The 14,519-nt window shown below is 38.0% G+C and overlaps 1 protein-coding gene across 1 annotated transcript; it reads left to right on the top strand.

Moving 5' to 3' along the window:
• The first annotated feature begins 7,273 nt into the window (after positions 1 to 7,273).
• LOC128867249 (uncharacterized) lies at positions 7,274 to 7,900 on the top strand. Its single transcript, XM_054108353.1, has one exon. It carries the CDS (start codon positions 7,274 to 7,276, stop codon positions 7,898 to 7,900), a length of 627 nt encoding a protein of 208 aa, XP_053964328.1.
• Positions 7,901 to 14,519: the final 6,619 nt, after the last annotated feature.

Genomic DNA, 14,519 nt, shown 5'->3' with positions numbered 1-14,519 from the left:
TATTATTTATTATATTTCTGTAATACTTGTATGATAATAAAAATTAATTGGCATATAAAAGAGAAAAAGGTTAAATGGAAATATCGATGTTACATAAAAACAAAATAAAATAAATAAAAAAATCCACAAGAGTAAAAATGGCACTTGAAGCAAAAATAAACATTAAAAATAAAGCCACAACATGTTACTCAGTCTGACAAAAATACACAAACCTGTTTAGTCGCAGTGGCGTGTATGTGAATATTAGGGAAAGTTGGAAAAAAGTATATAATTTATAATACGAAAATAAAATAAATAAATTTTAAAAGAAAAATAATTATTGTATTAATTGAAATGACACAAAACTAGCTTTAAGCTAACAAATTCGGTTTCATTAAATATTCAGCGCAAATCTGAGTATTCACAAAGAGAATTTTTCTCTACATTTTCAAGTGCAAAAAAATATTAAAAAAAATTAAGTTTGAGAGATAAGTGAGGCAAGGAGACATTTGTGAGCAGAACTGATGGAAATGTCATTTAAATATTTTTAAAGAGAGGGTTAAAAAGGGTTAGAAGAAAAATAAATAAAAATATTGAGAGTATACAAAATCGGTGCTGCCACTGTTCCACTCTTGAGCCGCATAATGAGCAAGTGGAATACAAAACTGGCTCTAAATGGAACTGTTTCAAAATAGATTTCAATCAAACGTGGTATATTCCAAGGGGATGCGTTAAGCCCCCTATGGTTCTGCATTGGTATCAATCCAGTTAGCAGGCTTCTCACACTTAAACAAAATGGCTTTATACTCAAAACGGAAGTAAGGGAGCACACGTTCAACCATCTTCTGTTTGTTGATGACTTGAAACTGTACGCGAACAAAAAGCATACGCTTTATGAGCTGATAGATGTCACTAAAGCTTTTAGCGATGACGTAGGAATGGAATTTGGAACAGATGAGTGCAAAATAATACATTAATATCGACTTGTAATATAAATTTCCAAATTAAATTAATCAAATATATCAACTGCAATCTCAATAGGTTATGGGCCCAGTTACCCAAAATAATTCTGCTGACATAATTTCAATTGCGCGTACTGAGTAAAACCGACGAAAAGGCGATTCCAAAAGAAGATTCCAAAAGAAGAAATTATCCAACAGACACGTGGATCAACTCTTGATACTGCATCTAAGATGGCTGTGAATTTAATATCTAGAAATTGAAGAAGTGAAGCAAGTTCGTGGCTGCGACACTTCGCGGGACGTGTGGCTCAAATTAGAGTCAATTTATGCATCAAAAGGACCGGCGCGCAAAGCAACTCTTTTGAAACAGCTAATGCTACACAAATTAGATGAGGGCGGTAATGTTAAAGAGCATATTGCTACATTCTTCGATGCAGTTGACAAGTTGGAAAGCATGTGTGTACCAATAAATGGCGATTTATTGTCAATAATGCTGCTGTATAGTTTGCCATCGTCGTACGAAAACTTTCGTTGTGCTATTGAGTCCAGAGACGAACTACCCAAGGCTGATATATTGAAGGTAAAAATTATTGAAGAGAGCGAGGCACGTAAACAAGCTTCGGGAAGTGCGGTTATTGCAATGGCCGCTGGGGAGCGTATGCATGCTCATAAGAAATTTACAAAGTGTAAAGATAAGTTCACTCCTAAGCACAACTTTAAATGTTTTAAGTGTGGAGTATTTGGGCACAAGGCAAGTGCTTGTAAAGCACGAAAAGGTGATAGTGCGAATCGCGGAAAACAACAAGATCAAGAAGTAAACGAATCGTATGCAGCTTGTTATACTGCTGCTGAGCACACTTGGAGAAGTGAGCATAGTTTCAGGTCGAAACATCATTGGATTCTTGACAGTGGATGTACGGCGCATTTATGTGGCGATATTTGAAATTTTTCGTCTATTGACAAATCAACAAAGGTTAAACTGAATCTCGCTAGTCAAGCTTGTGCAGAAGTCAAAGGCAGGGTAAAGTTAAGCTGGCAGTTGCTGGTTATGGTGGCGAACAACTCATTGAGTTCAACAATACATTATTTGTGCCGGACTTGCGCACAAACTTGATATCTGTTGCAAAGATCACCAACAAAGGGCATACAGTAACATTTGTCAAGAATGGAGCATATGTTAGTGATGAGAATGGCAAAACAATTTTAGTCGCTGATCGTAAAGGTGATTTGTTCTTTGTACGTGAAGGCAACGAATGCGCGATTGCTGAAGTCAGATGCTCTGAGTTATTTAAATGGCATTGCCGTCTAGGTTATCTTAACTCCAAAGACTTTTTTTTTTTTGTCGGGACAACTAGCAAGTGCAGCACTCAGACATTAATTGAGTCCATTGTACTACACTTGGATTCCCTTTTAATTTTCTTTAAATCTACCCGATCTCCGAAGAAATCTGAGTAGATCTTGTGGTGCCAAGGAGCCAAGATGGTCGCTTCTTAACACATCAGTGCCAAAGACCTCAAACCTGATTCGAGCGAAGGCGGGGCAGACACACAGGAAGTGGTCCGCCGTCTCATCCTCTTCTTCACAAGCTGGGCAGAGTACACTGTCTGAGATGCCCAACCTTTCCATGTGCTTTGCCCACAGAAAGTGGCCCGTCATCAGTCCTACCAGCCGTCTGCACTCTCCTCTGCTTAATGACAGAAGGGTTTGCGACAGTCGATCGGACATGACAGGTAACATCAGTTTTGTCCATCTGCAGCCTCTCTCAGCCTGCCAAGCTCGCTTGTGGGTAGTAGTTACCCATTTGCTAACCGTGGCCGTGATGGCCGCAGAGGGGAGTGGCAAAGCGGGCTCTGGGCCACAGAAGTTGGCCTCAGAGCCCATCTTAGCTAAGGAGTCAGAGGTCTCGTTACCCGCGATACCCACGTGTCCCGGGACCCATGTTAGCATCAGGCTATTATGTCTGTCGACATAGTTCAGCCTGGATTTACAGGACTTCACTACCCCTGATGTGGTTTGAGGGCTGTCTAAGGCCATAAGCGCTGCTTGGCTGTCGCTGCAGACACATATAGATCTGCCTCTCCATCGTTTTTCCACAACAAAGTTCATCGCTTCTTGAACTGCATACACCTCCGCTTGAAACACAGATGCATGCATTCCAAGAGCAAAGTGCAGTTCTGTCCAGCTGGATTCCACGTAGACCCCAGAGCCGGAGCCATGCTCGGTCCTGGAGCCATCCGTAAAAATGCGAAAACAGTGTTTGCCGGGCTCATTTTCTGAGCCTCCCCATAACTGAGCCTCTGGTAGCACTACACTGTATCTCTTTTCAAGTACGACCCTTGGTGGCATGGAGTCAAGGGGCATGGAGAGAATCGTTGGATCGATGTCCATGCCTTCTCTGTGTTCCAATGCCGGACAAGGGCCGTACCAGTTCCCACTGTGTTTCAGTCTGCAGATGGCCTTCAAGGCCTCTCCTCGGATGAAAGCATCAAGTGGTGGTAAACCAATCAGAGCATTTAGTGCCGGGCCTGAAGTAGTCGGAAGAGCTCCGGTGCAACAGATGGCCACAGTGCGTTGTAGTCTCGATAAGGTCCTCCTGACTCCCACAAGGGAGAGTCTGCTCATCCAGACCACTGATGCATAGGTGATAATGGGTCTTATCATAGCCGTGTAGATCCATAGGACCTTGCTAGGAGAGAGATCCCACGTTTTCCCAAATACACCTTTGCACTGCCAGAAAGCTGTCAGCGCTTTTGATGCCTTTGTTTCAACGTGTGATTCCCATAGGAGCTTGCTATCGAGGATTACTCTAAGATATTTGATTTCCTTGGATAGCTGGATTGTGACTCCTTTTAGCTTTGGCAGAACGAGTCCATCAAGCTTCCTCCTTCTGGTAAAGAGGACAATACCAGTCTTGGCGGGATTTGCCGACAGCCCGTTCGCACAGCACCAAGTGTCAATCCGATCCAGAGTTTTCTGCACTTTCCTGCAGATGTTCATAAGCGAAGGGCCTGTTACCAAACAAGCAACATCGTCCGCATATGCTTGTGCGTAGACTCCCGAATCGTTTAAGGTGGTGAGTAGAGGATCGATTACCATGCACCAGAGTAATGGAGACAGCACACCGCCTTGGGGGCAGCCTCTATTAACCCCAGATGACACCAGCAGATCTTCCTCTGCTCGCACCGAAACGATTCTTTGGGCCAGCATCGAACGAATCCAATTTACTAGCACCCGGTCTACGCCGTGCCTACTGGCAGAGTTACACATACTATCAAAAGTGGCATTATCAAACGCCCCCTCTATGTCTAAAAAGATGCCCATAGCGTAGTCCCTCCTGTCGATGGTCAGCTCTACCCTAGCAACAAGGTTTTGCAGTGCCGACTCGCAGGATTTTCCACTCTGATAGGCATGCTGAAATAGAGACAGAGGGTGAGCCTTCAGCGACTTCTGACGTATGCGCAGTTCCACCAGTCGTTCGAGACTTTTCAGCATGAAGGAGGTCATGCTGATGGGTCTAAAGCTTTTGGGGCTGGTGTAGTCGTCTTTTCCAACCTTTGGGATGAAAGCGACCCTCACCATCCTCCAAGAGCGTGGTATGTAAGCCAGTGCCAGGCATGCCGAGAAGATTTTCTTCAGGGCTGCTGTCACGAACTCTGCACCCTCCTTCAGCATGGCAGGAAATATGCCATCTGGTCCGGGCGACTTGTAGTCGCCAAAAGATTTGATGGCAAATCGAATGGCGGCCTCATTCACCACAGATCTGGCAACGAACCAGTCATGCCGACAAGGTGTAGCAGCTCTGACAACTGCCTCTATCAATAAGGGCTGTTGCCGGCTGATGCTTATCTGATTACCAGGAAAGTGAGACTCCATCAGCGAGCTGAGTGTCTCACTTTTCCGCTCCGTGAAGGAGCCATCAGATTTCCTAAGTGACCCCAGCTTTGCCGTTGGGTCCCTTTTCAGGATCCTAACCAATTTCGCCGTGTCACTCAGAGATTCAATACCGCTGCAGAATTCCCTAAATGAGGCTCTTTTCGATTCCCGAATAAGCCTCTTGTAGTTCTTCTGAACATCACGGTATCGCTCCCAGTCCTCTGCAAGGTTAGTCTTGAGGGCCCGGTTTAGAAATTTTCTCGACTCGCGCCTCAGCATCTGGAGCTCTCGATTCCATCAAGGAACGGGAGTCCGGCTGGGGAGAGGTCGAATTGGACAGGCTGACTCAAAACATTCGGTTAGGGCAGCGTTGAGTTTCTCAACAGCTCCAAAGACTTAGTAAGATTAGTTAGTCAGGGGGCACTTCCTAAAATGGATGTTAGCGAGAGTAGAGAACTTTTAAACTGTGAAACTTGTTTGAAGAGCAAAATGATGGCTTTATCGTTTGATAAAAACCGTGAGCATTGCAAAGAATTGCTAAAGATAGTTCACTCCGACGTCGTTGGCCCTTTCAGGGAAGAATCAATTGGCCGTGCCAGGTACTTCGTCACGTTTATAGATGACAGTTCACGTCACTTTATCAAACTTGTATCGAGAGGCAGACAGGACAGAAAATAAAGTGTCTACAATTAGACAATGGTCGTGAGTACTGCAATAAAATTTTTGATCAGTATCTTTCAGAAAACGGTATTTTGAGGAGACTAAGTATTCCCAATACTCCTGAGCAGAATGGGCTCGCCGAAAGGATGAATCGGACATTATTGGACATGTCTAGGTGTCTTTTATCACAATCTGGCTTAGGGAAGTCATTTTGGGTGGAAGCTGTTGCAACCTCTGCATACATTCGCAACAGGTGCCCATCGAGTAGTATAAATTGGAAAACACCCTACGAAAAGTTAAATGGCGACCAACCACTGCTCAATCACATGAAAGTATTTGGATCAAAAGTAATGGTGCTCGATAAGAATCCAGGTAAAAATAAACTTGCTCCTAGAGCCATAGAAGGTATATTTGTAGGATACCCACGAGACAGAAAGGGTTATCGTATATGGGTCCCCAATACTCATCAAATAGTCTATGCTCGAGATGTTAAATTTTTAGAGATGAATCTACCACGGTCACCACATACGGTGGTTGTTGATGAGTTGTTGTTGTCTGACAAAGAAGAAAACGTCGATAATGATGAGCGAGGGATCGTTGAATTTTCTCCTCCGAAGATGCAGGGAGATAATTCAGCAAATACTGAAGGTGATTTTGTGAAAAATGTTACCCCTGTGAATGATATTAAACAGGTTGGAAATAGGGCACCTGGAAGACCACGACTCCTCCGCGGGTATAGAGGGCGTCCGCGAAAGTTATTCCAGTCTCGAAATTTAGAAGAAGACTCACAAGATTCCGATCCTCCAGATGTTCAGGCTGACGAACTTAGTGATGACGTATTTACTGGAATAGCCGAAATTGAAACTCGAAGTGCTTTGAAAGGTCCCGATCGTGATGAATGGAAAGATGCTATTGAGAGTGAAGTTATTAGTATTCTTAAAAATGACACCTTTAAGATCGTGAAGACCGGCGATAACAAAAACATTATTGGCTGTCGATTTGTGCTTACTAACAAGTATGGAAACGAAGGAAAAATTGAGCGGCGTAAAGCACGACTTGTAGCTAAGGGTTATAGTCAAAAATACCGTGTGAATTACAATGAGAAGTTTGCTCCTGTTGCGAGGTTGGAGACAGTCCGACTGATGTTGGCATTGGCCATTCATTTTAACTTTAAAATTTGGCAATTTGATGTCGTTACAGCTTATCTCAATGGCCCTTTAGATGAAGACGTATTCATGAAGGTTCCATACATGTTACCTGAAATACTGAAGCGTATTGTGTCAAAATGGAGCGATAATAGTCCTATTAGTATATGTGCTGGAAATATGCTCACAAATTTACATAATGGTGGTAACGCGTGTAAGCTTAATAAGGCTTTATATGGCCTCAAGCAATCTGGTCGCCAGTGGTATATTAAACTTCGAACAAAGCTATCTGAAAATGAACCCTGTTTGTTTTCTGGTATAATCTGTGATGAGTTTTGCTTGTTATTGGTGTACGTCGACGATTTATTAGTTTCAGCGAAAAGTTTGAAATGCATTGAATACGTAAAGAAGCAGCTCTTGCAGGAATTTGAGATCAAAGATATGGGTCAAGCGAAATATTGTATGGGACTTGAAATAAGTCAATCTGCAGATTATATCACTTTGCGACAAACAGGTTATGTAATGAATTTGTTGAAGCAATATGGTATGGAAGATTGCAATCCTGTAATGACGTCATCCGAAGTGAATGTTAAGTTTCCAGATTAGAAAAAGCTGTCTGAAGTGAATAATTATAGAGAATTAATTGGAAGTTTGATGTATTTGTCAGTGGCAACGAGACCTGACATAGCTAATACTGTATCGCGTTTAGCACAGTATGTAACTAATCCATCTATGTGCCATTGGTTGGCTGCGAAGAGAGTTCTGAGATATCTTGCTGGCTCAGCACATAGGGGATTAGTGTTTCGTAAGACGAATGACCCACTGATTGGCTACGCGGATGCTGATTGGGGAGGTTGTACCGTAGATCGTCGTTCATATACCGGCTACGTATTTTTAATTAGCGGCGCTGCGATTACCTGGAAGTCGCAAAAGCAGCGCACGGTCGCATTATCATCAACGGAAGCGGAGTATATTAGCTTGGCAGAAGCAGCGAAAGAAGCAATCTATTTACGAAGTTTGTTAACTGAGCCTGGTCTAAAGGAGTTTATCGACATAACAGCTTTAAATAAAGGAGCTCAATTTTTGGCCGGTGATCCTGTTTTTCATGCTCGCACGAAGCACATCGACATTAAACATCATTTCATTCGTGAAACAGTCACCGCTGGCCATTTGAAGCTGCAACACATATCAACGCAAAATATGGTTGCAGATGTTATGACGAAATCACTCTCAAAAGTTAATCACGAAAGATGTCGTACTGGACTTGGTTTAACTACTTAGATGATCCGCATATTGAGAGGGCGTGTTCAAGTTATTTCTGGCAACACTATGCGTGTCATCTGTCATTACACATCTTCTGTTTCTAATTTTTATTCTTCCTGTTTCTGTGACCGCATTAATATCGACTTGTAAATTTCCAAATTAAATTAATCAAATATATCAACTGCAATCTCAATAAATATAAAATAAAATAAAATAAAACAAAATAAAATAAAATAAAATAAAATAAAATAAGATGTAGCGTACTTGCCCCCCGTGAATATGTCATGAGACATAACAATATAGCAAAGATCCTCCACCAACAACTCGCGATCAAACACGGTCTCTTACAAGCAGAAGTCTTGTATTTTAAATATGAACCAAAGGCAATAATCGAAAATGCAAATTTTAAACTGTACTGGGACAGATTTATATCCACAGATCAAACAGCAGCTGCCAACAAACCTGACATTATCTTGTTCGACAAGACAAATAAAACGATCGAAGTAATCGATATAGCGGTGCCCCTTAATCGCAACATCCAAAGCACATACTCCACCAAAGTATCGAAGTATGCAGCTCTGGCCATAGAACTTAAACGGATGTACAAAGCGAGGGAAGTGAATATAATACCAATAATTATATCTTCCACTGGATTAGTGCCTAAGCATTTAATAAAAAACTTGAAGAAGTATGACTGCCAACACCTCTTAGAAGACATGCAGAAGTCGACCATACTGGACACATGTGCAATAGTTCGTAGATTTTTAAATATTTAAGCAATAGCAATCGCATGGGCGTAGAACTTGGACTACGCTCCACCAGAGCACAATCCCTTGAAAATTTTATCCGGGATGTGTAATCTCCGGCAATAGCCGAGATGGATTAAGCTCAAATAAAATAAAATAAAATAAAATAAAATAAAATAAAATAAAATAAAATAAAATAACACAAAAGTGGAGGAATAAACTTAAAAAACAAAAAAAAAAAACAAATACATCTCATTTTAATTGAAAAATTTTAACTACAAAAATGAAGTATAAAACTAAATGAAATAAAAAATTAAAAAAGGAATCAAATATAATAAAGATAAAAAAACAAAAAAAAAAATTACAAATTAATAAATAAATAAATTTACAGAAATTAAAAATTAAATCAAATCTAATCGCAAAGAACAAAATTCAAATGGAAAAATTGTATTAAATAAAATTACATAAATAAATAAATAAAAATAAATAATAAAAATAATAACAAAGTAAAGAGAAATAAAATCTAATAACAATGAAAAAAAATTAATTAAACAGAATTACATGAATAAATAAAAATAAATAATTTTCGCGTACACTTCTGTCAGGTGTTTGGCCGAGCTTCTCCTCCTATTTGTGGTGTGTGTCTAGATGTGGCGCCACAAATGGAGGGATCCATAGCTTTAAGCCGACTCCGAACGGCAGATATTTTTATAAGTACAGTTTAGTCTAATCATAGGTATGATCATATTTCATACCAAATGAACTGAACAAAATCATCGAAATCGATTTACATTTTTTTCTTTTGTAGAAAATATATTAGAGATATGATGAGGCCATTCGATGTGATCATATGATGCGGTCTTTCACGTTCATTTCAAGCCAAATCCAAGAAAAGTCTGTCTTAGTTACGCAATCTTCGGGGGATGGGAGCTCTGAATGTCAATTTTTTGAACTTGTGCCGTTTTTTATGGTATCGAATATGTCACACAATTTAATATTTTATTGAAAAAAATCAAAAATGCACCTTACGTTGGTAAGTGAAGGCAGACAAGTCTTTTCCAGGGCAACAGAGTGTCAGGGCAACAGAGTAAATGAATAAATTAACACATTTCTGCAGTTATAGTATATTTCTAAGCCTGGAGTCACTATAACATTTTAATTTTTTCTCCATTCACTCGAGAAATTTACTCAGTCATAGTTTGCAGTATCTATACCAGCTGCTGAAATTTTATTTCCGAAATAATGCTGATTTTTTTGTAATCTTTTTCACCGTAACATGGAAACCAGTTTTACATGCAATTTGCTCTAGGCACATATTTTGCGCCTAAAGCTGAGCTACATAGCAAACCACAAACATTTTCACGAATGTGAATGGGAGCGTATGCGAACTAATGCATTAAAATTGCATGGCAACGAGACAAGTAGATGAGAGCTAATACCAACACATACATGCATTTGGAGCATGTACACTGAATGCAATGGTATGTGTGCGTCAGTGCGATAGCGAGCAAACGCTCGAGGAGACAACGGTTGCAGGCTGAATGAACAACTCACCTGTCGTTGGCAAATGCAAAATTCATCAAAATGATATAGAGGAAAATAAAATAAAAAATAAAGTAGAAAACAGAAAACAGAAAATGACAGGTAGTGATTGAAATATTTAGTTGAGTGATAGCGAAAAATATGTGAAGTGGTAAAGATTGCATAACATCGAGTAAGCGATTTATAGCTGCTGCATGCTTGTGCCAATACATACTTACGGGTGCAAATGCACACACACACACACACACACCCACACAAGAACTACATTCTATTAATTTAGCGTTTTGCTGGCGAAACAACTGAAAAGTGGTTGCGGAAATGGCATAACGGAAACGGAAATGGCTGAAATTGTTATTGTCATGGCGGTACTAACGAGATTTGCATTTTGTAGGCGCACAAAAGTACAAAATGGTGACTAGTTCTCGCTGAAAATTCTGAAATAAGCAACGGAAAACAGATTGTTTATTAATTGAAAAATTTCTTCTTTGCTTTTTCGAATTTGATTTGATCGTTGTAAATCGCCTTTTAGCCACACTTTATGCGCGCCACGATTTTAATCAAATTTTACGCCAATTTGCTTGCTCATGTCCTCTTAGGCGTCCGAAAACCACAACGTAATCGATGCTGCCTCTCATAACAACAACATCAATAATAACAACAAATTTAACTAACCTTGTGCACTAAGCGCCGTACGCTTCCAACAATAATATCCAACAACAACATGCGTGTGTCAGCGCGCTTAGTTGCTGAAGGCTGGCAAAATGCTAATATTGAATCAACAAACCGCAGCAAATAATAATAAAAATATTTGTTTTGGTATGTTAGAAAATAATTCCGCAAGCAAATTCCATTAGAAATTAGTGTGAGATGGAATGTAGCAACAAGTGATGATAAATATAAATAAGAACACAAAAGAAAAAACAAAAAAATTATTTGTATGACCAATTCAAAAACATACGCTGCAATTTTGTTGTTGTTGTTGTTTGACAAAATTAATTTTTGTACTACTAACCTAACGAGCAACTAAAACTGATATCATGCAATTATGTGCACAGTGGTGTGATTTCAACAGAAACATCGTACAAAATTTCGTTTACTCTTTGTTTACTTGGTAAGAGCGATTCCTTGTGAAGTGGGACAAGTATTTAGGATATGAAATTTCGAAATTTTTGAAAATTAGTTTATTTATATTTTTAAGCCGAAAAAAGTTTGACAAAAAAAAATTATAATTTCAATATTTATGCAATGTTGAAAGCTTTTGGTATGGAGCTTTATATTTTTTTACATTTCCTTTTGGTTTTCAAATTTTTATAAACTTTTTTGTTTGTTCTACTTTTGTAACTTTTTTAATTTTTTTTTTTAAGTTTGTTTTCGTGTTCTAATTTTTAGGAAACATTTTTTGGTCATTTTTTGTAAACAAAAAATTTTGAACAAATATACCTACAATTTTTTCTAAAAAATAAAAAAAAAAATAATAAAATGTTAGAAATAACCGAAAATATGGGGTGGGCCATGGAAAATTTGCTTTTTGAATCGGCTATAAAAAAAAACTAATCAATATTTTTTCAAACTTTTCTTTTTATTTTGAGGATTGAACTATCATTTATGAATGAAAAATAATATCGTTCAAATGACTGCCACGACTGGCTTTACAGTAGGCCATTCGATCAACCCAATTTTCAAGCACATTTTCGATTGTTTGGGCTCCAATTTCTTGAATGGCAACTTCGATTTCGTGTTTTAAAGCATCAGTCGTCTCTGGATGGTTCGCATGGCATTTGTCCTGAACGGCTCCCCACAAAAAATAGTCCAACGGGTTTAAATTACAGCGCCGAGGCGGCCAATTGATATCGGGATTTCGGCTGATTATTCGGTTTTCAAAAATGGTAGCCAAAAGTTCGAGTGTAACTTTGGCAGTGTGACAAGTTGCACCGTCCTGTTGAAACCAAATGTCGTCCATGCCATCCTCTTCAATTTTTGGAAACAACTCGTTGAGCATGTCACGGTAACGCTCGCCATTTACTGTAACCGCGGAAGAAGAAGAAGACTCACCACTTTGGAAATAGGTTTTCAATATTTCCCAATACTTTTCAAGCGTATAACGTCCCATTTCGTTTATTTCAAACCTTTAAGTAAATTATGAACACATTTGACATGTCATTTGTGTTACCATTCCCAAAAAATAGGTGGTTCAAAAAGCAAACGCTATATGACTCACCCAGTATTTCACTTAAAAAAGATCTTATATTTAATTTTCAAGTTCTAAAAATTTTGAAATTCCTTCAATGCGCAAAATTTTGGTATAGATTTTTTAAATCAAATATCTGCGTTACTTTTTCATATTTTTATAAATAACGGGTGATTTTTTAGCTATTATCTTTTTAAACAGTTGGTTTAAACAGCTGACGCACGTTTCGTGTTCTGTTTCACTGTCAAAAGTCTTCAGTGCGGTCTATAACTTAACCATGAATCGTCTTACAAACGAAAGCGCTTGCAAATCATTGTTAAGAAAGTTTAAGATCCACTTTTTTATCGAAAAATTGTGTTCAACGACGAAGCTCAGTTTTGGATCAATGAGTACGTAAATAAGCAGAATTGTCGATTTTGGAGTGAAGATTAGCCAGAAGAATTGCAAATTGCAAGAGTTACCAATGTATCCAGAAAAGGTCACAGTTTGGTGCGGTTTGTTGGCTGGAGGCATCATTGGGCCGTACTTCTTCAAAGATGCTGCGAATCGTAACGTAACTGTGAATGGTGAGCGCTACCGTGAAATGATATCCAATTTTTTTTTGCCCAAAATACAAGAGCTTGACTTGCATGACATGTAGTTTCAGCAAGGCGGTGCCACATGCCACACAGCATGCGTAACAATGGACTTGTTGAGAGGCGAGTTCGGTGAACATTTTATTTCACGTTCGGGACCTGTCAATTGGCCACCCAGATCGCGCGATATAACGCCTTTAGATTATTTTTTGTGGGGCTATGTTAAAGCTCCTGCCTATTCAGACAAGCCTGCTTCAATTAAAGCATTGGAAGACAACATTAAAGCATTTATATGTGAGATACCGGCCGGAACATAGGAAAGAGTAAGCCAAAATTGGACTAAGCGGATGGCCCATTTGAGCCGCAGTCGCGGTCAATATTTGCATGAAATAATCTTCAAGCATTAATTTATTTGGACTGTACTATCGACTTAAATAAAAATGTCATGCATTTTTCTGAATTTTACGTGTGGTTTTTTGAAAAACTTTGCTTTAGCTCTTATTTTATTTTTAAATTTGCGTTTTTTTGTTCAAAATTTTAGGAATTTCGTTTTCTCATTTTGGAAAAGTAAAAATTTTGATTTTTTAATTTTTTTACTTAAAAAAAATTTTTAATTGCTGTGAATAACCGAAAATATTTAAGTTTATAAAAATTCTGAAATTTCTGAAAATTTGATTACTTATTTCCAAAATGGAAAAAAGTTTGAAAAAAAACTAAAAGTTTTAAGATTTATTCATTGCTGAAAATTTGAAAATTTTATAAGTTTTTACGTTTGCAAAATAACAAAAAAAAACTACGTTTTTGTTCAAAACTGTGGAACAATTTTTTTTGAAAAAAAATTTTTTTTAATGTTTTTTAAATTTAAATTTTACTTTATTACTTAATTATTTTTTAATTTTTTTGAACACTTTTTTTCGATGTGCTTGAAAATCTGTGCTTAAAATGTTGGTATAGATTTTTGTAAATCGAAATCGAATATGCGTTACTTTTTCACAATTTTATAAATTAATTTGGTTTTAAATTTGTTTCTTTTTTATTCAAAATTTCGTTAGTTTTTGAAAATTTTAAATTTGGAACAAATAGCGCAATTTTTTTCCAAGAAAACTATTTTAAATTTGATTATCTTAAAAAAAATTTAAATGCTGCGAATAACCGAAAATATTTCAGTTTAAAAAAAAACTTATATTAAATTCTGAAATTTTGATTAATTAATTCTTACATCGAAAACTTTTTCAAAGAAAATTAATAGTTTAGAGACGGCGGACCACTTTCTGTGCGTCTGCCCCGCCTTCGCTCGAACCAGACTTGCGGTCGTTGGCATTGATGTGTTAAGAAGCGACCACCTTGGCTACTTGACACCACAGGATCTACTCAGATTTTTTCAAAGGTCGAGTAGACTTAAAGAAAATTAGATTTAATTGTGGATTGGATTTAATTGTGTCTAACTGCTGTACTTGTGAGTCTGTCCCGACAAAATAAAAAGTTTTGAGATGCATTCAATGTTGAAATTTTTATAATGTTTTTCGCTTGCAAGATAACAAAAAAAAAACTTCGTTTTAGTTCAATTTTTTTTTTAAATTTGTTTT

This window comes from Anastrepha ludens, chromosome 6 (assembly GCF_028408465.1).
Source record: "Anastrepha ludens isolate Willacy chromosome 6, idAnaLude1.1, whole genome shotgun sequence".
NCBI lineage: Eukaryota > Metazoa > Arthropoda > Insecta > Diptera > Tephritidae > Anastrepha > Anastrepha ludens.
This window is presented reverse-complemented; position numbering and strand designations above follow the sequence as displayed.

Coding starts and splice junctions, on each gene's coding strand:
- LOC128867249 (XM_054108353.1), top strand. CDS start 7,274: ATGTATTTGTCAGTGGCAACGAGACCTGACATAGCTAATACTGTATCG.